We start from the raw sequence: 26,528 nt of genomic DNA, 5'->3' as shown, positions 1-26,528 counted from the left end.
GCACTCAGCAGCATTGCATGTAACGAATGGAGGGTCACACCTACACTGTAGCTCACAGTCCTTAGAGTAGAACTCTTGACCTGGCTAAAACCATGGAGAGAGTAAATATCATATTAGTACAGTGTTAAACACAAACAGTCACACATGTTTACAATTCCCTCACCTGGTAATACTGTCCATTATATGTGCAGCCACATGTATTTGCTTCCACACACATGCCAGCACTGAGGATATATCCAGGGTCACAAAGACACCCTTCAGAACAAGGCCCGGTGCACTGATGTGGTGGAATTGGAGTACAGGAAGGCTGGCAAATCGGGACGCATGATTCAAAGTGGCTATTGTCTGGGCATTTCAGAGCTGTAGTGGAAGACTGTGTGTTAACCTGTGGTATATTCTCGACAATGCAACGTTTGCAAAAACAGTGTAGTGCAACACATCTAATCACAATGGCATCTTTACACTATAGACATTATGAGAAGTAGTCAACACTTTTCGATTAGAGTTTATGGTTTCCCAGAGGACAATGTAATTTTCAGACGTACGACAGAAGGTGCTGTTTCTCCAGGGCCCAATTGTGATGCCACGTTCCTGACATTTGTGAACATATGCCTCTAGTGCTTCGCACAATGGGGACTGAGAACCATCCAGCTCACAAACATCAAACAAACAGTCTTGGAAGAAACCCTGTACACACACACAGGGTTAAGGTATTATATGTTAAACTGATTAACTTATGCATAACAAATGAACAGATTCGATTTCACTCACATTGGGATTGACTTTTGGATGGCAAGCAGCAAATGGACCATTGCGGTCCAATATGACACCACAGTAAGCAGGCCCTTCATACAAGTCCTGCTCAGTATCTGTGCACCCTGGGCTCGGGTCTACCACTGTCTTATCGCAGCTGAAGCGCAGAAACAAAGACGAGTCATCTTCTATGATGTCCATTAATGGTCAACAAAAATAAGTCTTGCTCAGTTATAATGTGTGCTTTGCACATTGTCTTACACAGGGTCTGTGTTCCAACTGTTGGCGAAGTCAGTGGGCTTTTTGACCAGTTCACCAGTGGGGGTACGGAAGTCATCCTTAGGGTCTCCATTGTAGTCGCCACACAGTCCACAAAGTTTGTCCTCATAGCTGTAAATTGATCACAAACAAACTGTTGTATGAAAATGCTGTTAAAGACCACTTAGAGTCTTTTAGACTAAGGCTTTTAAAAGACTCATACTCACTCCTTTATAACTTTAATATCCATAAAGTGGTTTCCATCATAACGCTACAGTTACGCCAAAGTTCAAGGCCACTGTGTAGTGTACGCCAGACTTAAAAATGTCAACACCATTGACAGGACTAAAAGGAACATTCACATTGGTACCAGTCACCTGAGAAAAATCCGAAAAACAAACTGTAAGTTTAAATGTGCCTCAAAAACAAAAAATATTTGAAATATAGAATAGTGTATAATATCACAAATAATATCTTTTTCACTTACCTGCACAATCCCTCCTTTCAGAATGGACACTTTGACTCCCAGTGCATGGACATGTACTGCTTTTACATAACTGATATGAGGATTGTTGTAGCGATTCTCATTGTCTGTGTATACAGCTAAGTAAGGAACATCTGTGCTGTTACAAGGCTCGGACATCAGGTAAGAGCAATTTCCCATGAAGTCATAGCTGGTTATCAAAGGTGGTGTAATGAGGGTCACCAGAGGAAACACATGTGGAGGTCCCTATAAGTGAACAACCACTTGGTGTCAGACGTAAGTATTGATAATATAAATAAAGCATTATTTAAATGCAAGATGCATCAGGAAACAAATGTGTATGTACGAACAGTTACAAGATTTCAAGATGAGAATTGACAGCTCTTATGACAAAATTGTTTAAGTAGGAGATGGCATAAAATCTGAAAACAAGGCTTTGTGCTTTGAAACATGATGGAAGTGCAATTGCAAGAGCAGTTCAAGAGAAAATTCTCTCATCATTACGCACCCTCCTGCCAACCCAGATGTGTATGACTTTCTTCTGCTGAACACAAACGAAGGATTTTAGAAGAACATCTCAGCTCTCTAGGTCCATACAATGCAAGTGAATGGTGATCAGGACTTTGAAGCTTCAAAAAGGAGATGGTGTCAGCAGAAAGGTAATCCATCAGACTCCAGTGGTTTAACCAATGTCTTCTGATGCGATCCAGTTGGATTTGTGTGAGAACAGGCCAAAATGTAAGTCCTTTTTCACTGTACATCTTGCCATTGCAATCTTTGGGCACGATCGCGATCAAGCTCGATTAGACTTCCTAGTGCTTGACGCATACACGGTCGCGATAAATAGTCCTATAGGAAGTGATCGCCAAGGAAACTGCTGTCAAGATGTGCAGTGGAAAAGGAGTTACATTTAGGTCTGTTCTCACCTAAAACCAACTTGATCGCCTCAGGGAAACTGATTAAACCACTGGAGTCCACGCTGAAGTTTAGGCTGACTTTATCTCTTTTTGGAGCTTCAAAGGCCTGATCACCATTCACTTGCATTGTATTGGCCTCACGGAGCTTAGATATTGTGTTCAGCAGAAAAAAAGAAAGTCATACACATCTTAGATGGCATGAGGGTGAGTAAATGATTAGAGAATTTTCATTTTTGGTGAACTAATCCTACCACTGACAATTGTCAGTTGTAATAATTATGGATTAAGGAAAGATTGCAGTTCTATACAGTACCTTTAGGGTAACAGCCATGCACTCCACCGACCTCCCGACATTCTTCTGTCACAAGGTCACAGGTGTTGTCCACACAGTCAAAAGTGTAGTTGCCCGCATAGCGACACAACTTGGAGCATCCGTTTCCCAATATGATCTCACCAGGCTGAGTGCAAACACAGACCGTGTTTAGAGTCAAGACTATAGTCACAGAACTGGATTAAAATGAAGCCTCACTTGAATGACAATTCACACACCTCAAAGTAATTGTTGTCTTCATCTAGACAGCCACACTGCTCAATAGGAACACAGCGTTTTCCACGGAAAACAAATCCTGGTTTACAGAAGCAGCCACTGATGCAAGAACCACTGCAGTTGGTGGAGGGTTCTTTGCAGCTAGGAATACAGGCTGGTCCACATTCAATGTACTCAGAATATGGAGGGCATGTCACTGTGGGAAGATATTAAAGGTTGTTTAGCTATATACTGTACATATATTATAATTTCTAAAACTTTTCTAAGAAAATAATTTGAACACCAACACCAATATGTGGTGTCGGTGTTGGTTTTGGAGTAGTTGGCTTATTTGTTGGTTGTTGTGATTTGGATGGTTTAGGAGTTGATGGACTCGCTGGGGATTGAGAAAAGATACTGAGTGCAAAATTGAGTAAAAAATGTAAACCCATCAGCCATGTGTTTCTACCCAAGGGATAGTTCAATCAAAAATGAAATGTATGTCATTTACTCAACCATAAACGTTTTCCAAACCCCTGTGACTTTCTTTCTTCCGTGAAACACCAAAATATTTGTTATGCAGAATGGTAGCTCCCTACAGTAAAAGCGAATGGTGACTAAGCCTAAACATTTTGCCTAACATCATCTTTTGTGCATCACAAAATAAAGTCATACAGATTTGAAACAGCATGACGGTGAATAAATGACAAGATTTTCATTTTTGAGGAACTATCCCTTTAACAGCTAAATAAAATAGCTATGTTCAAAGTCCAATAATATGCTGCCACACAATATTTGTAAATAATGAAAGGCCTGTTATGTAATGATGTTGTTGCGTGTAATGCAATGCAATGCAACCTGCTATAACCATGGTATTATTCTTTATATTAGTAAGTTAACCAAAGTATTCACCATCAGGGTAACATCCAATTATTCCACCCTGTACACCACATTGTTCGTTCGGGGCACTCAGCAGCATTGCATGTAACGAATGGAGGGTCACACCTACACTGTAGCTCACAGTCCTTAGAGTAGAACTCTTGACCTGGCTAAAACCATGGAGAGAGTAAATATCATATTAGTACAGTGTTAAACACAAACAGTCACACATGTTTACAATTCCCTCACCTGGTAATACTGTCCATTATACGTGCAGCCACATGTATTTGCTTCCACACACATGCCAGCACTGAGGATATATCCAGGGTCACAAAGACACCCTTCAGAACAAGGCCCGGTGCACTGATGTGGTGGAATTGGAGTACAGGAAGGCTGGCAAATCGGGACGCATGATTCAAAGTGGCTATTGTCTGGGCATTTCAGAGCTGTAGTGGAAGACTGTGTGTTAACCTGTGGTATATTCTCGACAATGCAACGTTTGCAAAAACAATGTAGTGCAACACATCTAATCACAATGGCATCTTTACACTATAGACATTATGAGAAGTAGTCAACACTTTTCGATTAGAGTTTATGGTTTCCCAGAGGACAATGTAATTTTCAGACGCATCGACAGAAGGTGCTGTTTCTCCAGGGCCCAATTGTGATGCCACGTTCCTGACATTTGTGAACATATGCCTCTAGTGCTTCGCACAATGGGGACTGAGAACCATCCAGCTCACAAACATCAAACAAACAGTCTTGGAAGAAACCCTGTACACACACACAGGGTTAAGGTATTATATGTTAAACTGATTAACTTATGCATAACAAATGAACAGATTCGATTTCACTCACATTGGGATTGACTTTTGGATGGCAAGCAGCAAATGGACCATTGCGGTCCAATATGACACCACAGTAAGCAGGCCCTTCATACAAGTCCTGCTCAGTATCTGTGCACCCTGGGCTCGGGTCTACCACTGTCTTATCGCAGCTGAAGCGCAGAAACAAAGACGAGTCATCTTCTATGATGTCCATTAATGGTCAACAAAAATAAGTCTTGCTCAGTTATAATGTGTGCTTTGCACATTGTCTTACACAGGGTCTGTGTTCCAACTGTTGGCGAAGTCAGTGGGCTTTTGACCAGTTCACCAGTGGGGGTACGGAAGTCATCCTTAGGGTCTCCATTGTAGTCGCCACACAGTCCACAAAGTTTGTCCTCATAGCTGTAAATTGATCACAAACAAACTGTTGTATGAAAATGCTGTTAAAGACCACTTAGAGTCTTTTAGACTAAGGCTTTTAAAAGACTCATACTCACTCCTTTATAACTTTAATATCCATAAAGTGGTTTCCATCATAACGTACAGTTACGCCAAAGTTCAAGGCCACTGTGTAGTGTACGCCAGACTTAAAAATGTCAACACCATTGACAGGACTAAAAGGAACATTCACATTGGTACCAGTCACCTGAGAAAAATCCGAAAAACAAACTGTAAGTTTAAATGTGCCTCAAAAACAAAAATATTTGAAATATAGAATAGTGTATAATATCACAAATAATATCTTTTTCACTTACCTGCACAATCCCTCCTTTCAGAATGGACACTTTGACTCCCAGTGCATGGACATGTACTGCTTTTACATAACTGATATGAGGATTGTTGTAGCGATTCTCATTGTCTGTGTATACAGCCAAGTAAGGAACATCTGTGCTGTTACAAGGCTCGGACATCAGGTAAGAGCAATTTCCCATGAAGTCATAAGCTGGTTATCAAAGGTGGTGTAATGAGGGTCACCAGAGGAAACACATGTGGAGGTCCCTATAAGTGAACAACCACTTGGTGTCAGGCGTAAGTATTGATAATATAAATAAAGCATTATTTAAATGCAAGATGCATCAGGAAACAAATGTGTATGTACGAACAGTTACAAGATTTCAAGATGAGAATTGACAGCTCTTATGACAAAATTGTTTAAGTAGGAGATGGCATAAAATCTGAAAACAAGGCTTTGTGCTTTGAAACATGATGGAAGTGCAATTGCAAGAGCAGTTCAAGAGAAAATTCTCTCATCATTACGCACCCTCCTGCCAACCCAGATGTGTATGACTTTCTTCTGCTGAACACAAACGAAGGATTTTAGAAGAACATCTCAGCTCTCTAGGTCCATACAATGCAAGTGAATGGTGATCAGGCCTTTGAAGCTTCAAAAAAGGAGATGGTGTCAGCAGAAAGGTAATCCATCAGACTCCAGTGGTTTAACCAATGTCTTCTGATGCGATCCAGTTGGATTTGTGTGAGAACAGGCCAAAATGTAAGTCCTTTTTCACTGTACATCTTGCCATTGCAATCTTTGGGCACGATCGCGATCAAGCTCGATTAGACTTCCTAGTGCTTGACGCATACACGGTGCGATAAATAGTCCTATAGGAAGTGATCGCCAAGGAAACTGCTGTCAAGATGTGCAGTGGAAAAGGAGTTACATTTAGGTCTGTTCTCACCTAAAACCAACTTGATCGCTTCAGGGGAAACTGATTAAACCACTGGAGTCCACGCTGAAGTTTAGGCTGACTTTATCTCTTTTTTGGAGCTTCAAAGGCCTGATCACCATTCACTTGCATTGTATTGGCCTACGGAGCTTAGATATTGTGTTCAGCAGAAAAAAAAGAAAGTCATACACATCTTAGATGGCATGAGGGTGAGTAAATGATTAGAGAATTTTCATTTTTGGTGAACTAATCCTACCACTGACAATTGTCAGTTGTAATAATTATGGATTAAGGAAAGATTGCAGTTCTATACAGTACCTTTAGGGTAACAGCCATGCACTCCGCCGACCTCCCGACATTCTTCTGTCACAAGGTCACAGGTGTTGTCCACACAGTCAAAAGTGTAGTTGCCCGCACAGCGACACAACTTGGAGCATCCGTTTCCCAATATGATCTCACCAGGCTGAGTGCAAACACAGACCGTGTTTAGAGTCAAGACTATAGTCACAGAACTGGATTAAAATGAAGCCTCACTTGAATGACAATTCACACACCTCAAAGTAATTGTTGTCTTCATCTAGACAGCCACACTGCTCAATAGGAACACAGCGTTTTCCACGGAAAACAAATCCTGGTTTACAGAAGCAGCCACTGATGCAAGAACCACTGCAGTTGGTGGAGGGTTCTTTGCAGCTAGGAATACAGGCTGGTCCACATTCAATGTACTCAGAATATGGAGGGCATGTCACTGTGGGAAGATATTAAAGGTTGTTTAGCTATATACTGTACATATATTATAATTTCTAAAACTTTTCTAAGAAAATAATTTGAACACCAACACCAATATGTGGTGTCGGTGTTGGTTTTGGAGTAGTTGGCTTATTTGTTGGTTGTTGTGATTTGGATGGTTTAGGAGTTGATGGACTCGCTGGGGGATTGAGAAAAGATACTGAGTGCAAAATTGAGTAAAAAATGTAAACCCATCAGCCATGTGTTTCTACCCAAGGGATAGTTCAATCAAAAATGAAATGTATGTCATTTACTCAACCATAAACGTTTTCCAAACCCCTGTGACTTTCTTTCTTCCGTGAAACACCAAAATATTTGTTATGCAGAATGGTAGCTCCCTACAGTAAAAGCGAATGGTGACTAAGCCTAAACATTTTGCCTAACATCATCTTTTGTGCATCACAAAATAAAGTCATACAGATTTGAAACAGCATGACGGTGAATAAATGACAAGATTTTCATTTTGAGGAACTATCCCTTTAACAGCTAAATAAAATAGCTATGTTCAAAGTCCAATAATATGCTGCCACACAATATTTGTAAATAATGAAAGGCCTGTTATGTAATGATGTTGTTGCGTGTAATGCAATGCAATGCAACCTGCTATAACCATGGTATTATTCTTTATATTAGTAAGTTAACCAAAGTATTCACCATCAGGGTAACATCCAATTATTCCACCCTGTACACCACATTGTTCGTTCGGGGCACTCAGCAGCATTGCATGTAACGAATGGAGGGTCACACCTACACTGTAGCTCACAGTCCTTAGAGTAGAACTCTTGACCTGGCTAAAACCATGGAGAGAGTAAATATCATATTAGTACAGTGTTAAACACAAACAGTCACACATGTTTACAATTCCCTCACCTGGTAATACTGTCCATTATACGTGCAGCCACATGTATTTGCTTCCACACACATGCCAGCACTGAGGATATATCCAGGGTCACAAAGACACCCTTCAGAACAAGGCCCGTGCACTGATGTGGTGGAATTGGAGTACAGGAAGGCTGGCAAATCGGGACGCATGATTCAAAGTGGCTATTGTCTGGGCATTTCAGAGCTGTAGTGGAAGACTGTGTGTTAACCTGTGGTATATTCTCGACAATGCAACGTTTGCAAAAACAATGTAGTGCAACACATCTAATCACAATGGCATCTTTACACTATAGACATTATGAGAAGTAGTCAACACTTTTCGATTAGAGTTTATGGTTTCCCAGAGGACAATGTAATTTTCAGACGTACGACAGAAGGTGCTGTTTCTCCAGGGCCCAATTGTGATGCCACGTTCCTGACATTTGTGAACATATGCCTCTAGTGCTTCGCACAATGGGGACTGAGAACCATCCAGCTCACAAACATCAAACAAACAGTCTTGGAAGAAACCCTGTACACACACACAGGGTTAAGGTATTATATGTTAAACTGATTAACTTATGCATAACAAATGAACAGATTCGATTTCACTCACATTGGGATTGACTTTTGGATGGCAAGCAGCAAATGGACCATTACGGTCCAATATGACACCACAGTAAGCAGGCCCTTCATACAAGTCCTGCTCAGTATCTGTGCACCCTGGGCTCGGGTCTACCACTGTCTTATCGCAGCTGAAGCGCAGAAACAAAGACGAGTCATCTTCTATGATGTCCATTAATGGTCAACAAAAATAAGTCTTGCTCAGTTATAATGTGTGCTTTGCACATTGTCTTACACAGGGTCTGTGTTCCAACTGTTGGCGAAGTCAGTGGGCTTTTTGACCAGTTCACCAGTGGGGGTACGGAAGTCATCCTTAGGGTCTCCATTGTAGTCGCCACACAGTCCACAAAGTTTGTCCTCATAGCTGTAAATTGATCACAAACAAACTGTTGTATGAAAATGCTGTTAAAGACCACTTAGAGTCTTTTAGACTAAGGCTTTTAAAAGACTCATACTCACTCCTTTATAACTTTAATATCCATAAAGTGGTTTCCATCATAACGCATACAGTTACGCCTAAAGTTCAAGGCCACTGTGTAGTGTACGCCAGACTTAAAAATGTCAACACCATTGACAGGACTAAAAGGAACATTCACATTGGTACCAGTCACCTGAGAAAAATCCGAAAAACAAACTGTAAGTTTAAATGTGCCTCAAAAACAAAAATATTTGAAATATAGAATAGTGTATAATATCACAAATAATATCTTTTTCACTTACCTGCACAATCCCTCCTTTCAGAATGGACACTTTGACTCCCAGTGCATGGACATGTACTGCTTTTACATAACTGATATGAGGATTGTTGTAGCGATTCTCATTGTCTGTGTATACAGCCAAGTAAGGAACATCTGTGCTGTTACAAGGCTCGGACATCAGGTAAGAGCAATTTCCCATGAAGTCATAAGCTGGTTATCAAAGGTGGTGTAATGAGGGTCACCAGAGGAAACACATGTGGAGGTCCCTATAAGTGAACAACCACTTGGTGTCAGACGTAAGTATTGATAATATAAATAAAGCATTATTTAAATGCAAGATGCATCAGGAAACAAATGTGTATGTACGAACAGTTACAAGATTTCAAGATGAGAATTGACAGCTCTTATGACAAAATTGTTTAAGTAGGAGATGGCATAAAATCTGAAAACAAGGCTTTGTGCTTTGAAACATGATGGAAGTGCAATTGCAAGAGCAGTTCAAGAGAAAATTCTCTCATCATTACGCACCCTCCTGCCAACCCAGATGTGTATGACTTTCTTCTGCTGAACACAAACGAAGGATTTTAGAAGAACATCTCAGCTCTCTAGGTCCATACAATGCAAGTGAATGGTGATCAGGCCTTTGAAGCTTCAAAAAAGGAGATGGTGTCAGCAGAAAGGTAATCCATCAGACTCCAGTGGTTTAACCAATGTCTTCTGATGCGATCCAGTTGGATTTGTGTGAGAACAGGCCAAAATGTAAGTCCTTTTTCACTGTACATCTTGCCATTGCAATCTTTGGGCACGATCGCGATCAAGCTCGATTAGACTTCCTAGTGCTTGACGCATACACGGTGCGATAAATAGTCCTATAGGAAGTGATCGCCAAGGAAACTGCTGTCAAGATGTGCAGTGGAAAAGGAGTTACATTTAGGTCTGTTCTCACCTAAAACCAACTTGATCGCTTCAGGGAAACTGATTAAACCACTGGAGTCCACGCTGAAGTTTAGGCTGACTTTATCTCTTTTTGGAGCTTCAAAGGCCTGATCACCATTCACTTGCATTGTATTGGCCTCACGGAGCTTAGATATTGTGTTCAGCAGAAAAAAGAAAGTCATACACATCTTAGATGGCATGAGGGTGAGTAAATGATTAGAGAATTTTCATTTTTGGTGAACTAATCCTACCACTGACAATTGTCAGTTGTAATAATTATGGATTAAGGAAAGATTGCAGTTCTATACAGTACCTTTAGGGTAACAGCCATGCACTCCGCCGACCTCCCGACATTCTTCTGTCACAAGGTCACAGGTGTTGTCCACACAGTCAAAAGTGTAGTTGCCCGCACAGCGACACAACTTGGAGCATCCGTTTCCCAATATGATCTCACCAGGCTGAGTGCAAACACAGACCGTGTTTAGAGTCAAGAATATAGTCACAGAACTGGATTAAAATGAAGCCTCACTTGAATGACAATTCACACACCTCAAAGTAATTGTTGTCTTCATCTAGACAGCCACACTGCTCAATAGGAACACAGCGTTTTCCACGGAAAACAAATCCTGGTTTACAGAAGCAGCCACTGATGCAAGAACCACTGCAGTTGGTGGAGGGTTCTTTGCAGCTAGGAATACAGGCTGGTCCACATTCAATGTACTCAGAATATGGAGGGCATGTCACTGTGGGAAGATATTAAAGGTTGTTTAGCTATATACTGTACATATATTATAATTTCTAAAACTTTTCTAAGAAAATAATTTGAACACCAACACCAATATGTGGTGTCGGTGTTGGTTTTGGAGTAGTTGGCTTATTTGTTGGTTGTTGTGATTTGGATGGTTTAGGAGTTGATGGACTCGCTGGGGGATTGAGAAAAGATACTGAGTGCAAAATTGAGTAAAAAATGTAAACCCATCAGCCATGTGTTTCTACCCAAGGGATAGTTCAATCAAAAATGAAATGTATGTCATTTACTCAACCATAAACGTTTTCCAAACCCCTGTGACTTTCTTTCTTCCGTGAAACACCAAAATATTTGTTATGCAGAATGGTAGCTCCCTACAGTAAAAGCGAATGGTGACTAAGCCTAAACATTTTGCCTAACATCATCTTTTGTGCATCACAAAATAAAGTCATACAGATTTGAAACAGCATGACGGTGAATAAATGACAATATTTTCATTTTTGAGGAACTATCCCTTTAACAGCTAAATAAAATAGCTATGTTCAAAGTCCAATAATATGCTGCCACACAATATTTGTAAATAATGAAAGGCCTGTTATGTAATGATGTTGTTGCGTGTAATGCAATGCAATGCAGCCTGCTATAACCATGGTATTATTCTTTATATTAGTAAGTTAACCAAAGTATTCACCATCAGGGTAACATCCAATTATTCCACCCTGTACACCACATTGTTCGTTCGGGGGGCACTCAGCAGCATTGCATGTAACGAATGGAGGGTCACACCTACACTGTAGCTCACAGTCCTTAGAGTAGAACTCTTGACCTGGCTAAAACCATGGAGAGAGTAAATATCATATTAGTACAGTGTTAAACACAAACAGTCACACATGTTTACAATTCCCTCACCTGGTAATACTGTCCATTATACGTGCAGCCACATGTATTTGCTTCCACACACATGCCAGCACTGAGGATATATCCAGGGTCACAAAGACACCCTTCAGAACAAGGCCCGGTGCACTGATGTGGTGGAATTGGAGTACAGGAAGGCTGGCAAATCGGGACGCATGATTCAAAGTGGCTATTGTCTGGGCATTTCAGAGCTGTAGTGGAAGACTGTGTGTTAACCTGTGGTATATTCTCGACAATGCAACGTTTGCAAAAACAGTGTAGTGCAACACATCTAATCACAATGGCATCTTTACACTATAGACATTATGAGAAGTAGTCAACACTTTTCGATTAGAGTTTATGGTTTCCCAGAGGACAATGTAATTTTCAGACGTACGACAGAAGGTGCTGTTTCTCCAGGGCCCAATTGTGATGCCACGTTCCTGACATTTGTGAACATATGCCTCTAGTGCTTAGCACAATGTGGACTGAGAACCATCCAGCTCACAAACATCAAACAAACAGTCTTGGAAGAAACCCTGTACACACACACAGGGTTAAGGTATTATATGTTAAACTGATTAACTTATGCATAACAAATGAACAGATTCGATTTCACTCACATTGGGATTGACTTTTGGATGGCAAGCAGCAAATGGACCATTGCGGTCCAATATGACACCACAGTAAGCAGGCCCTTCATACAAGTCCTGCTCAGTATCTGTGCACCCTGGGCTCGGGTCTACCACTGTCTTATCGCAGCTGAAGCGCAGAAACAAAGACGAGTCATCTTCTATGATGTCCATTAATGGTCAACAAAAATAAGTCTTGCTCAGTTATAATGTGTGCTTTGCACATTGTCTTACACAGGGTCTGTGTTCCAACTGTTGGCGAAGTCAGTGGGCTTTTTGACCAGTTCACCAGTGGGGAGTACGGAAGTCATCCTTAGGGTCTCCATTGTAGTCAGCCACACAGTCCACAAAGTTTGTCCTCATAGCTGTAAATTGATCACAAACAAACTGTTGTATGAAAATGCTGTTAAAGACCACTTAGAGTCTTTTAGACTAAGGCTTTTAAAAGACTCATACTCACTCCTTTATAACTTTAATATCCATAAAGTGGTTTCCATCATAACGCATACAGTTACGCCAAAGTTCAAGGCCACTGTGTAGTGTACGCCAGACTTAAAAATGTCAACACCATTGACAGGACTAAAAGGAACATTCACATTGGTACCAGTCACCTGAGAAAAATCCGAAAAACAAACTGTAAGTTTAAATGTGCCTCAAAAACAAAAAATATTTGAAATATAGAATAGTGTATAATATCACAAATAATATCTTTTTCACTTACCTGCACAATCCCTCCTTTCAGAATGGACACTTTGACTCCCAGTGCATGGACATGTACTGCTTTTACATAACTGATATGAGGATTGTTGTAGCGATTCTCATTGTCTGTGTATACAGCTAAGTAAGGAACATCTGTGCTGTTACAAGGCTCGGACATCAGGTAAGAGCAATTTCCCATGAAGTCATAAGCTGGTTATCAAAGGTGGTGTAATGAGGGTCACCAGAGGAAACACATGTGGAGGTCCCTATAAGTGAACAACCACTTGGTGTCAGACGTAAGTATTGATAATATAAATAAAGCATTATTTAAATGCAAGATGCATCAGGAAACAAATGTGTATGTACTGAACAGTTACAAGATTTCAAGATGAGAATTGACAGCTCTTATGACAAAATTGTTTAAGTAGGAGATGGCATAAAATCTGAAAACAAGGCTTTGTGCTTTGAAACATGATGGAAGTGCAATTGCAAGAGCAGTTCAGAGAAAATTCTCTCATCATTACGCACCCTCCTGCCAACCCAGATGTGTATGACTTTCTTCTGCTGAACACAAACGAAGGATTTTAGAAGAACATCTCAGCTCTCTAGGTCCATACAATGCAAGTGAATGGTGATCAGGCCTTTGAAGCTTCAAAAAAGGAGATGGTGTCAGCATAAAGGTAATCCATCAGACTCCAGTGGTTTAACCAATGTCTTCTGATGCGATCCAGTTGGATTTGTGTGAGAACAGGCCAAAATGCAAGTCCTTTTTCACTGTACATCTTGCCATTGCAATCTTTGGGCACGATCGCGATCAAGCTCGATTAGACTTCCTAGTGCTTGACGCATACACGGTGCGATAAATAGTCCTATAGGAAGTGATCGCCAAGGAAACTGCTGTCAAGATGTGCAGTGGAAAAGGAGTTACATTTAGGTCTGTTCTCACCTAAAACCAACTTGATCGCTTCAGGGGAAACTGATTAAACCACTGGAGTCCACGCTGAAGTTTAGGCTGACTTTATCTCTTTTTGGAGCTTCAAAGGCCTGATCACCATTCACTTGCATTGTATTGGCCTCACGGAGCTTAGATATTGTGTTCAGCAGAAAAAAGAAAGTCATACACATCTTAGATGGCATGAGGGTGAGTAAATGATTAGAGAATTTTCATTTTTGGTGAACTAATCCTACCACTGACAATTGTCAGTTGTAATAATTATGGATTAAGGAAAGATTGCAGTTCTATACAGTACCTTTAGGGTAACAGCCATGCACTCCACCGACCTCCGACATTCTTCTGTCACAAGGTCACAGGTGTTGTCCACACAGTCAAAAGTGTAGTTGCCCGCTAGCGACACAACTTGGAGCATCCGTTTCCCAATATGATCTCACCAGGCTGAGTGCAAACACAGACCGTGTTTAGAGTCAAGAATATAGTCACAGAACTGGATTAAAATGAAGCCTCACTTGAATGACAATTCACACACCTCAAAGTAATTGTTGTCTTCATCTAGACAGCCACACTGCTCAATAGGAACACAGCGTTTTCCACGGAAAACAAATCCTGGTTTACAGAAGCAGCCACTGATGCAAGAACCACTGCAGTTGGTGGAGGGTTCTTTGCAGCTAGGAATACAGGCTGGTCCACATTCAATGTACTCAGAATATGGAGGGCATGTCACTGTGGGAAGATATTAAAGGTTGTTTAGCTATATACTGTACATATATTATAATTTCTAAAACTTTTCTAAGAAAATAATTTGAACACCAACACCAATATGTGGTGTCGGTGTTGGTTTTGGAGTAGTTGGCTTATTTGTTGGTTGTTGTGATTTGGATGGTTTAGGAGTTGATGGACTCGCTGGGGGATTGAGAAAAGATACTGAGTGCAAAATTGAGTAAAAAATGTAAACCCATCAGCCATGTGTTTCTACCCAAGGGATAGTTCAATCAAAAATGAAATGTATGTCATTTACTCAACCATAAACGTTTTCCAAACCCCTGTGACTTTCTTTCTTCCGTGAAACACCAAAATATTTGTTATGCAGAATGGTAGCTCCCTACAGTAAAAGCGAATGGTGACTAAGCCTAAACATTTTGCCTAACATCATCTTTTGTGCATCACAAAATAAAGTCATACAGATTTGAAACAGCATGACGGTGAATAAATGACAATATTTTCATTTTTGAGGAACTATCCCTTTAACAGCTAAATAAAATAGCTATGTTCAAAGTCCAATAATATGCTGCCACACAATATTTGTAAATAATGAAAGGCCTGTTATGTAATGATGTTGTTGCGTGTAATGCAATGCAATGCAACCTGCTATAACCATGGTATTATTCTTTATATTAGTAAGTTAACCAAAGTATTCACCATCAGGGTAACATCCAATTATTCCACCCTGTACACCACATTGTTCGTTCGGGGCACTCAGCAGCATTGCATGTAACGAATGGAGGGTCACACCTACACTGTAGCTCACAGTCCTTAGAGTAGAACTCTTGACCTGGCTAAAACCATGGAGAGAGTAAATATCATATTAGTACAGTGTTAAACACAAACAGTCACACATGTTTACAATTCCCTCACCTGGTAATACTGTCCATTATACGTGCAGCCACATGTATTTGCTTCCACACACATGCCAGCACTGAGGATATATCCAGGGTCACAAAGACACCCTTCAGAACAAGGCCCGGTGCACTGATGTGGTGGAATTGGAGTACAGGAAGGCTGGCAAATCGGGACGCATGATTCAAAGTGGCTATTGTCTGGGCATTTCAGAGCTGTAGTGGAAGACTGTGTGTTAACCTGTGGTATATTCTCGACAATGCAACGTTTGCAAAAACAGTGTAGTGCAACACATCTAATCACAATGGCATCTTTACACTATAGACATTATGAGAAGTAGTCAACACTTTTCGATTAGAGTTTATGGTTTCCCAGAGGACAATGTAATTTTCAGACGTACGACAGAAGGTGCTGTTTCTCCAGGGCCCAATTGTGATGCCACGTTCCTGACATTTGTGAACATATGCCTCTAGTGCTTAGCACAATGGGGACTGAGAACCATCCAGCTCACAAACATCAAACAAACAGTCTTGGAAGAAACCCTGTACACACACACAGGGTTAAGGTATTATATGTTAAACTGATTAACTTATGCATAACAAATGAACAGATTCGATTTCACTCACATTGGGATTGACTTTTGGATGGCAAGCAGCAAATGGACCATTGCGGTCCAATATGACACCACAGTAAGCAGGCCCTTCATACAAGTCCTGCTCAGTATCTGTGCACCCTGGGCTCGGGTCTACCACTGTCTTATCGCAGCTGAAGCGCAGAAACAAAGACGAGTCATCTTCTATGATGTCCATTAATGGTCAACAAAAATAAGTCTTGCTCAGTTATAATGTGTGCTTTGCACATTGTCTTACACAGGGTCTGTGTTCCAACTGTTGGCGAAGTCAGTGGGCTTTTGACCAGTTCACCAGTGGGGGTACGGAAGTCATCCTTAGGGTCTCCATTGTAGTCGCCACACAGTCCACAAAGTTTGTCCTCATAGCTGTAAATTGATCACAAACAAACTGTTGTATGAAAATGCTGTTAAAGACCACTTAGAGTCTTTTAGACTAAGGCTTTTAAAAGACTCATACTCACTCCTTTATAACTTTAATATCCATAAAGTGGTTTCCATCATAACGTACAGTTACGTCAAAGTTCAAGGCCACTGTGTAGTGTACGCCAGACTTAAAAATGTCAACACCATTGACAGGACTAAAAGGAACATTCACATTGGTACCAGTCACCTGAGAAAATCCGAAAAACAAACTGTAAGTTTAAATGTGCCTCAAAAACAAAAATATTTGAAATATAGAATAGTGTATAATATCACAAATAATATCTTTTTCACTTACCTGCACAATCCCTCCTTTCAGAATGGACACTTTGACTCCCAGTGCATGGACATGTACTGCTTTTACATAACTGATATGAGGATTGTTGTAGCGATTCTCATTGTCTGTGTATACAGCTAAGTAAGGAACATCTGTGCTGTTACAAGGCTCGGACATCAGGTAAGAGCAATTTCCCATGAAGTCATAGCTGGTTATCAAAGGTGGTGTAATGAGGGTCACCAGAGGAAACACATGTGGAGGTCCCTATAAGTGAACAACCACTTGGTGTCAGACGTAAGTATTGATAATATAAATAAAGCATTATTTAAATGCAAGATGCATCAGGAAACAAATGTGTATGTACGTAACAGTTACAAGATTTCAAGATGAGAATTGACAGCTCTTATGACAAAATTGTTTAAGTAGGAGATGGCATAAAATCTGAAAACAAGGCTTTGTGCTTTGAAACATGATGGAAGTGCAATTGCAAGAGCAGTTCAAGAGAAAATTCTCTCATCATTACGCACCCTCCTGCCAACCCAGATGTGTATGACTTTCTTCTGCTGAACACAAACGAAGGATTTTAGAAGAACATCTCAGCTCTCTAGGTCCATACAATGCAAGTGAATGGTGATCAGGCCTTTGAAGCTTCAAAAAAGGAGATGGTGTCAGCAGAAAGGTAATCCATCAGACTCCAGTGGTTTAACCAATGTCTTCTGATGCGATCCAGTTGGATTTGTGTGAGAACAGGCCAAAATGTAAGTCCTTTTTCACTGTACATCTTGCCATTGCAATCTTTGGGCACGATCGCGATCAAGCTCGATTAGACTTCCTAGTGCTTGACGCATACACGGTGCGATAAATAGTCCTATAGGAAGTGATCGCCAAGGAAACTGCTGTCAAGATGTGCAGTGGAAAAGGAGTTACATTTAGGTCTGTTCTCACCTAAAACCAACTTGATCGCCTCAGGGAAACTGATTAAACCACTGGAGTCCACGCTGAAGTTTAGGCTGACTTTATCTCTTTTTGGAGCTTCAAAGGCCTGATCACCATTCACTTGCATTGTATTGGCCTCACGGAGCTTAGATATTGTGTTCAGCAGAAAAAAGAAAGTCATACACATCTTAGATGGCATGAGGGTGAGTAAATGATTAGAGAATTTTCATTTTTGGTGAACTAATCCTACCACTGACAATTGTCAGTTGTAATAATTATGGATTAAGGAAAGATTGCAGTTCTATACAGTACCTTTAGGGTAACAGCCATGCACTCCACCGACCTCCCGACATTCTTCTGTCACAAGGTCACAGGTGTTGTCCACACAGTCAAAAGTGTAGTTGCCCGCATAGCTGACACAACTTGGAGCATCCGTTTCCCAATATGATCTCACCAGGCTGAGTGCAAACACAGACCGTGTTTAGAGTCAAGACTATAGTCACAGAACTGGATTAAAATGAAGCCTCACTTGAATGACAATTCACACACCTCAAAGTAATTGTTGTCTTCATCTAGACAGCCACACTGCTCAATAGGAACACAGCGTTTTCCACGGAAAACAAATCCTGGTTTACAGAAGCAGCCACTGATGCAAGAACCACTGCAGTTGGTGGAGGGTTCTTTGCAGCTAGGAATACAGGCTGGTCCACATTCAATGTACTCAGAATATGGAGGGCATGTCACTGTGGGAAGATATTAAAGGTTGTTTAGCTATATACTGTACATATATTATAATTTCTAAAACTTTTCTAAGAAAATAATTTGAACACCAACACCAATATGTGGTGTCGGTGTTGGTTTTGGAGTAGTTGGCTTATTTGTTGGTTGTTGTGATTTGGATGGTTTAGGAGTTGATGGACTCGCTGGGGGATTGAGAAAAGATACTGAGTGCAAAATTGAGTAAAAAATGTAAACCCATCAGCCATGTGTTTCTACCCAAGGGATAGTTCAATCAAAAATGAAATGTATGTCATTTACTCAACCATAAACGTTTTCCAAACCCCTGTGACTTTCTTTCTTCCGTGAAACACCAAAATATTTGTTATGCAGAATGGTAGCTCCCTACAGTAAAAGCGAATGGTGACTAAGCCTAAACATTTTGCCTAACATCATCTTTTGTGCATCACAAAATAAAGTCATACAGATTTGAAACAGCATGACGGTGAATAAATGACAAGATTTTCATTTTTGAGGAACTATCCCTTTAACAGCTAAATAAAATAGCTATGTTCAAAGTCCAATAATATGCTGCCACACAATATTTGTAAATAATGAAAGGCCTGTTATGTAATGATGTTGTTGCGTGTAATGCAATGCAATGCAACCTGCTATAACCATGGTATTATTCTTTATATTAGTAAGTTAACCAAAGTATTCACCATCAGGGTAACATCCAATTATTCCACCCTGTACACCACATTGTTCGTTCGGGGCACTCAGCAGCATTGCATGTAACGAATGGAGGGTCACACCTACACTGTAGCTCACAGTCCTTAGAGTAGAACTCTTGACCTGGCTAAAACCATGGAGAGAGTAAATATCATATTAGTACAGTGTTAAACACAAACAGTCACACATGTTTACAATTCCCTCACCTGGTAATACTGTCCATTATACGTGCAGCCACATGTATTTGCTTCCACACACATGCCAGCACTGAGGATATATCCAGGGTCACAAAGACACCCTTCAGAACAAGGCCCGGTGCACTGATGTGGTGGAATTGGAGTACAGGAAGGCTGGCAAATCGGGACGCATGATTCAAAGTGGCTATTGTCTGGGCATTTCAGAGCTGTAGTGGAAGACTGTGTGTTAACCTGTGGTATATTCTCGACAATGCAACGTTTGCAAAAACAGTGTAGTGCAACACATCTAATCACAATGGCATCTTTACACTATAGACATTATGAGAAGTAGTCAACACTTTTCGATTAGAGTTTATGGTTTCCCAGAGGACAATGTAATTTTCAGACGTACGACAGAAGGTGCTGTTTCTCCAGGGCCCAATTGTGATGCCACGTTCCTGACATTTGTGAACATATGCCTCTAGTGCTTCGCACAATGTGGACTGAGAACCATCCAGCTCACAAACATCAAACAAACAGTCTTGGAAGAAACCCTGTACACACACACAGGGTTAAGGTATTATATGTTAAACTGATTAACTTATGCATAACAAATGAACAGATTCGATTTCACTCACATTGGGATTGACTTTTGGATGGCAAGCAGCAAATGGACCATTGCGGTCCAATATGACACCACAGTAAGCAGGCCCTTCATACAAGTCCTGCTCAGTATCTGTGCACCCTGGGCTCGGGTCTACCACTGTCTTATCGCAGCTGAAGCGCAGAAACAAAGACGAGTCATCTTCTATGATGTCCATTAATGGTCAACAAAAATAAGTCTTGCTCAGTTATAATGTGTGCTTTGCACATTGTCTTACACAGGGTCTGTGTTCCAACTGTTGGCGAAGTCAGTGGGCTTTTTGACCAGTTCACCAGTGGGAGTACGGAAGTCATCCTTAGGGTCTCCATTGTAGTCGCCACACAGTCCACAAAGTTTGTCCTCATAGCTGTAAATTGATCACAAACAAACTGTTGTATGAAAATGCTGTTAAAGACCACTTAGAGTCTTTTAGACTAAGGCTTTTAAAAGACTCATACTCACTCCTTTATAACTTTAATATCCATAAAGTGGTTTCCATCATAACGTACAGTTACGCCAAAGTTCAAGGCCACTGTGTAGTGTACGCCAGACTTAAAAATGTCAACACCATTGACAGGACTAAAAGGAACATTCACATTGGTACCAGTCACCTGAGAAAATCCGAAAAACAAACTGTAAGTTTAAATGTGCCTCAAAAACAAAAATATTTGAAATATAGAATAGTGTATAATATCACAAATAATATCTTTTTCACTTACCTGCACAATCCCTCCTTTCAGAATGGACACTTTGACTCCCAGTGCATGGACATGTACTGCTTTTACATAACTGATATGAGGATTGTTGTAGCGATTCTCATTGTCTGTGTATACAGCTAAGTAAGGAACATCTGTGCTGTTACAAGGCTCGGACATCAGGTAAGAGCAATTTCCCATGAAGTCATAAGCTGGTTATCAAAGGTGGTGTAATGAGGGTCACCAGAGGAAACACATGTGGAGGTCCCTATAAGTGAACAACCACTTGGTGTCAGACGTAAGTATTGATAATATAAATAAAGCATTATTTAAATGCAAGATGCATCAGGAAACAAATGTGTATGTACGAACAGTTACAAGATTTCAAGATGAGAATTGACAGCTCTTATGACAAAATTGTTTAAGTAGGAGATGGCATAAAATCTGAAAACAAGGCTTTGTGCTTTGAAACATGATGGAAGTGCAATTGCAAGAGCAGTTCAAGAGAAAATTCTCTCATCATTACGCACCCTCCTGCCAACCCAGATGTGTATGACTTTCTTCTGCTGAACACAAACGAAGGATTTTAGAAGAACATCTCAGCTCTCTAGGTCCATACAATGCAAGTGAATGGTGATCAGGCCTTTGAAGCTTCAAAAAGGAGATGGTGTCAGCAGAAAGGTAATCCATCAGACTCCAGTGGTTTAACCAATGTCTTCTGATGCGATCCAGTTGGATTTGTGTGAGAACAGGCCAAAATGTAAGTCCTTTTTCACTGTACATCTTGCCATTGCAATCTTTGGGCACGATCGCGATCAAGCTCGATTAGACTTCCTAGTGCTTGACGCATACACGGTGCGATAAATAGTCCTATAGGAAGTGATCGCCAAGGAAACTGCTGTCAATATGTGCAGTGGAAAAGGAGTTACATTTAGGTCTGTTCTCACCTAAAACCAATTTGATCGCTTCAGGGGAAACTGATTAAACCACTGGAGTCCACGCTGAAGTTTAGGCTGACTTTATCTCTTTTTTGGAGCTTCAAAGGCCTGATCACCATTCACTTGCATTGTATTGGCCTCACGGAGCTTAGATATTGTGTTCAGCAGAAAAAAGAAAGTCATACACATCTTAGATGGCATGAGGGTGAGTAAATGATTAGAGAATTTTCATTTTTGGTGAACTAATCCTACCACTGACAATTGTCAGTTGTAATAATTATGGATTAAGGAAAGATTGCAGTTCTATACAGTACCTTTAGGGTAACAGCCATGCACTCCGCCGACCTCCCGACATTCTTCTGTCACAAGGTCACAGGTGTTGTCCACACAGTCAAAAGTGTAGTTGCCCGCACAGCGACACAACTTGGAGCATCCGTTTCCCAATATGATCTCACCAGGCTGAGTGCAAACACAGACCGTGTCTAGAGTCAAGACTATAGTCACAGAACTGGATTAAAATGAAACCTCACTTGAATGACAATTCACACACCTCAAAGTAATTGTTGTCTTCATCTAGACAGCCACACTGCTCAATAGGAACACAGCGTTTTCCACGGAAAACAAATCCTGGTTTACAGAAGCAGCCACTGATGCAAGAACCACTGCAGTTGGTGGAGGGTTCTTTGCAGCTAGGAATACAGGCTGGTCCACATTCAATGTACTCAGAATCTGGAGGGCATGTCACTGTGGGAAGATATTAAAGGTTGTTTAGCTATATACTGTACATATATTATAATTTCTAAAACTTTTCTAAGAAAATAATTTGAACACCAACACCAATATGTGGTGTCGGTGTTGGTTTTGGAGTAGTTGGCTTATTTGTTGGTTGTTGTGATTTGGATGGTTTAGGAGTTGATGGACTCGCTGGGGGATTGAGAAAAGATACTGAGTGCAAAATTGAGTAAAAAAATGTAAACCCATCAGCCATGTGTTTCTACCCAAGGGATAGTTCAATCAAAAATGAAATGTATGTCATTTACTCAACCATAAACGTTTTCCAAACCCCTGTGACTTTCTTTCTTCCGTGAAACACCAAAATATTTGTTATGCAGAATGGTAGCTCCCTACAGTAAAAGCGAATGGTGACTAAGCCTAAACATTTTGCCTAACATCATCTTTTGTGCATCACAAAATGAAGTCATACAGATTTGAAACAGCATGACGGTGAATAAATGACAAGATTTTCATTTTTGAGGAACTATCCCTTTAACAGCTAAATAAAATAGCTATGTTCAAAGTCCAATAATATGCTGCCACACAATATTTGTAAATAATGAAAGGCATGTTATGTAATGATGTTGTTGCGTGTAATGCAATGCAAGGCAACCTGCTATAACCATGGTATTATTCTTTATATTAGTAAGTTAACCAAAGTATTCACCATCAGGGTAACATCCAATTATTCCACCCTGTACACCACATTGTTCGTTCGGGGGGCACTCAGCAGCATTGCATGTAACGAATGGAGGGTCACACCTACACTGTAGCTCACAGTCCTTAGAGTAGAACTCTTGACCTGGCTAAAACCATGGAGAGAGTAAATATCATATTAGTACAGTGTTAAACACAAACAGTCACACATGTTTACAATTCCCTCACCTGGTAATACTGTCCATTATACGTGCAGCCACATGTATTTGCTTCCACACACATGCCAGCACTGAGGATATATCCAGGGTCACAAAGACACCCTTCAGAACAAGGCCGGTGCACTGATGTGGTGGAATTGGAGTACAGGAAGGCTGGCAAATCGGGACGCATGATTCAAAGTGGCTATTGTCTGGGCATTTCAGAGCTGTAGTGGAAGACTGTGTGTTAACCTGTGGTATATTCTCGACAATGCAACGTTTGCAAAAACAGTGTAGTGCAACACATCTAATCACAATGGCATCTTTACACTATAGACATTATGAGAAGTAGACAACACTTTTCGATTAGAGTTTATGGTTTCCCAGAGGACAATGTAATTTTCAGACGTACGACAGAAGGTGCTGTTTCTCCAGGGCCCAATTGTGATGCCACGTTCCTGACATTTGTGAACATATGCCTCTAGTGCTTCGCACAATGGGGACTGAGCACCATTCAGCTCACAAACATCAAACAAACAGTCTTGGAAGAAACCCTGTACACACACACAGGGTTAAGGTATTATATGTTAAACTGATGAACTTATGCATAACAAATGAACAGATTCGATTTCACTCACATTGGGATTGACTTTTGGATGGCAAGCAGCAAATGGACCATTGCGGTCCAATATGACACCACAGTAAGCAGGCCCTTCATACAAGTCCTGCTCAGTATCTGTACACCCTGGGCTCGGGTCTACCACTGTCTTATCGCAGCTGAAGGGCATAAACAAAGACAAGTCATCTTCTATGATGTCCATTAATGTTTGGACATCTAAGTCCTTCTATGATGTCCATTTGTTGACACAAAACAAAGTCTTGCTCAGTAATAAGGTGTACATTGCACATCGTCTTACTCAGGGTCTTTGTTCCAACTGTTGGCGAAGTCAGTGGGCTTTTTGACCAGTTCACCAGTGGGGGTACGGAAGTCATCCTTAGGGTCTCCATTGTAGTCGCCACACAGTCCACAAAGTTTGTCCTCATAGCTGTAAATTGATCACAAACAAACCGTTGTATGAAAATGCTGTTAAAGACCACTTAGAGTCTTTTAGACTAAGGCTTTTAAAAGACTCATACTCACTCCTTTATAACTTTAATATCCATAAAGTGGTTTCCATCATAACGTACAGTTACGCCAAAGTTCAAGGCCACTGTGTAGTGTACGCCAGACTTAAAAATGTCAACACCATTGACAGGACTAAAAGGAACATTCACATTGGTACCATTCACCTGAGAAAAATCAGAAAACAAACTGTAAGTTTAAATGTGCCTCAAAAACAAAAATATTTGAAATATAGTATAGTGTATAATATCACAAATAATATCTTTTTCACTTACCTGCACAATCCCTCCTTTCAGAATGGACACTTTGACTCCCAGTGCATGGACATGTACTGCTTTTACATAACTGATATGAGGATTGTTGTAGCGATTCTCATTGTCTGTGTATACAGCGAAGTAAGGAACATCTGTGCTGTTACAAGGCTCGGACATCAGGTAAGAGCAATTTCCCATGAAGTCATAGCGCTGGTTATCAAAGGTGGTGTAATGGGGGTCACCAGAGGAAACACATGTGGAGGTCCCTATAAGTGAACAACCACTTGGTGTCAGACGTAAGTATTGATAATATAAATAAAGCATTATTTAAATGCAAGATGCATCAGGAAACAAATGTGTATGTACGAACAGTTACAAGATTTCAAGATGAGAATTGACAGCTCTAATGACAAATGTAACGAACCCCGCTCCTTCGGTTCGCCCCTCTCCCTCGAGCTCACACGCTCGTTCTGCTCCCTCGAGCTCACACGCTCGTTCTGCTCCCTCGAGCTCACACGCTCGTTCTGCTTCCTCGAGCTCACATGCTCGTTCCCAATCTCCCACCTCGGGCTCACATGCCCGCTCCCAATCGCCAGAGTATTGAATACACCTGCACTCGTCTCAATCACCCCTTCATTGTATACACCTGCACTCGTCCCATCACCTAGTTATTTGTTTCACCTGCACCGCTCGTTTGTTCCCCTATATTTATCACGACCCTTTCGTCTCACTCGTGTTGGTTATTGTTTAGTTACCCCTTCGCTTTGCCAGCTCTAGTGTTCCCCTAGCTCCCCTGTTTATTCTACCTGTTAGTTTTACTCGCTATTCTGATTCTGTTTACCCGGCTTCGACCTTACGCTTTCCTCGACCACTCTATTTGTAGATTTGCCCCTTTGCCTTATCCTGATTCCCCGGCTTCGACCTTACGCTCCCCTTGACTACTCTTCTTCTGGATTTTCCCTATTGTACTTTTGCCTGCTCTTAATAAAAGCAGTTTTCATCTACTTTGTGACTGTCTCTTCTTGTGCGGGTTACAGAATAACCAACCTTACAGAAGACAGTCACAATGAAAGCCGCCGAGGATTTCCGCAGCTCACTAGAGCGGATATGCACGGCGCTTTCTGCCCAGGGATCTACCATTGGCAAACACGACCAAGCACTCACGGCTCAGGGACAGCAAATACAAGAAATGCAAACGGTATGTGCTATTTCCGATCAGATTTTTCCTGTGCCACCTGTGTCTGTCCCTGTGTCCGTTGATGTTCCTACTGTGTTTCCCAGCGCTGCGAGCTTTCAAACCCCCGAGCGGTTTGATGGTTCGTCAGATGCTTGTCAGGGGTTTTTGATGCAATGCACTGTATATATGACTTATCACCCCCTTTTGCACACTGACTGTGAGAAAGTGTGTTTTGTTATCTCCCTGCTCTCGGGCAAAGCACGGCAATGGGCTACCGCATTGTGGACTGCCAATAGCCCCCTTTTATTGTCGTATGATCAATTTTGTCACCAGATTGCTGTGGTTTTTAATCACCCGGCAGCTGGCAGAGATATAGGCAGCCGCCTCGTGTTTTTAAAACAGGCGTCACGCACAGCC

The 26,528-nt window shown here is 41.1% G+C and overlaps 1 protein-coding gene across 1 annotated transcript in view; it reads right to left on the bottom strand.

Moving 5' to 3' along the window:
• LOC127655150 (IgGFc-binding protein-like) overlaps window positions 1–26,528 on the bottom strand; it is a 69,444-nt gene that overhangs the window by 32,683 nt on the left and 10,233 nt on the right. The window contains 45 exon segments of the mRNA XM_052142797.1: window positions 546–687; window positions 772–910; window positions 1,015–1,143; window positions 1,282–1,388; window positions 1,499–1,685; window positions 1,687–1,741; window positions 3,851–3,903; window positions 3,905–3,987; window positions 4,067–4,263; window positions 8,352–8,493; window positions 8,578–8,716; window positions 8,821–8,949; window positions 9,045–9,196; window positions 9,306–9,493; window positions 9,496–9,549; window positions 10,533–10,677; window positions 10,769–10,962; window positions 11,659–11,797; window positions 12,485–12,623; window positions 12,783–12,858; window positions 13,098–13,104; window positions 13,215–13,402; window positions 14,582–14,585; window positions 14,677–14,870; window positions 16,634–16,761; window positions 16,857–17,005; window positions 17,114–17,300; window positions 17,302–17,356; window positions 19,468–19,514; window positions 19,516–19,604; window positions 19,684–19,880; window positions 20,066–20,207; window positions 20,292–20,430; window positions 20,535–20,663; window positions 20,759–20,907; window positions 21,016–21,203; window positions 21,206–21,259; window positions 22,244–22,388; window positions 22,480–22,676; window positions 22,773–22,853; window positions 23,970–24,111; window positions 24,196–24,334; window positions 24,475–24,603; window positions 24,699–24,847; window positions 24,956–25,200. Of these exon segments, the coding sequence (XP_051998757.1) occupies window positions 546–687; window positions 772–910; window positions 1,015–1,143; window positions 1,282–1,388; window positions 1,499–1,685; window positions 1,687–1,741; window positions 3,851–3,903; window positions 3,905–3,987; window positions 4,067–4,263; window positions 8,352–8,493; window positions 8,578–8,716; window positions 8,821–8,949; window positions 9,045–9,196; window positions 9,306–9,493; window positions 9,496–9,549; window positions 10,533–10,677; window positions 10,769–10,962; window positions 11,659–11,797; window positions 12,485–12,623; window positions 12,783–12,858; window positions 13,098–13,104; window positions 13,215–13,402; window positions 14,582–14,585; window positions 14,677–14,870; window positions 16,634–16,761; window positions 16,857–17,005; window positions 17,114–17,300; window positions 17,302–17,356; window positions 19,468–19,514; window positions 19,516–19,604; window positions 19,684–19,880; window positions 20,066–20,207; window positions 20,292–20,430; window positions 20,535–20,663; window positions 20,759–20,907; window positions 21,016–21,203; window positions 21,206–21,259; window positions 22,244–22,388; window positions 22,480–22,676; window positions 22,773–22,853; window positions 23,970–24,111; window positions 24,196–24,334; window positions 24,475–24,603; window positions 24,699–24,847; window positions 24,956–25,200 (5,862 nt within the window).

Source organism: Xyrauchen texanus, chromosome 2, assembly GCF_025860055.1.
Source record: "Xyrauchen texanus isolate HMW12.3.18 chromosome 2, RBS_HiC_50CHRs, whole genome shotgun sequence".
In the NCBI taxonomy this organism is placed as follows: domain Eukaryota; kingdom Metazoa; phylum Chordata; class Actinopteri; order Cypriniformes; family Catostomidae; genus Xyrauchen; species Xyrauchen texanus.
Note: the sequence above shows the minus strand (reverse complement) of the source record. Positions and strands in the feature narration are given on the sequence as shown.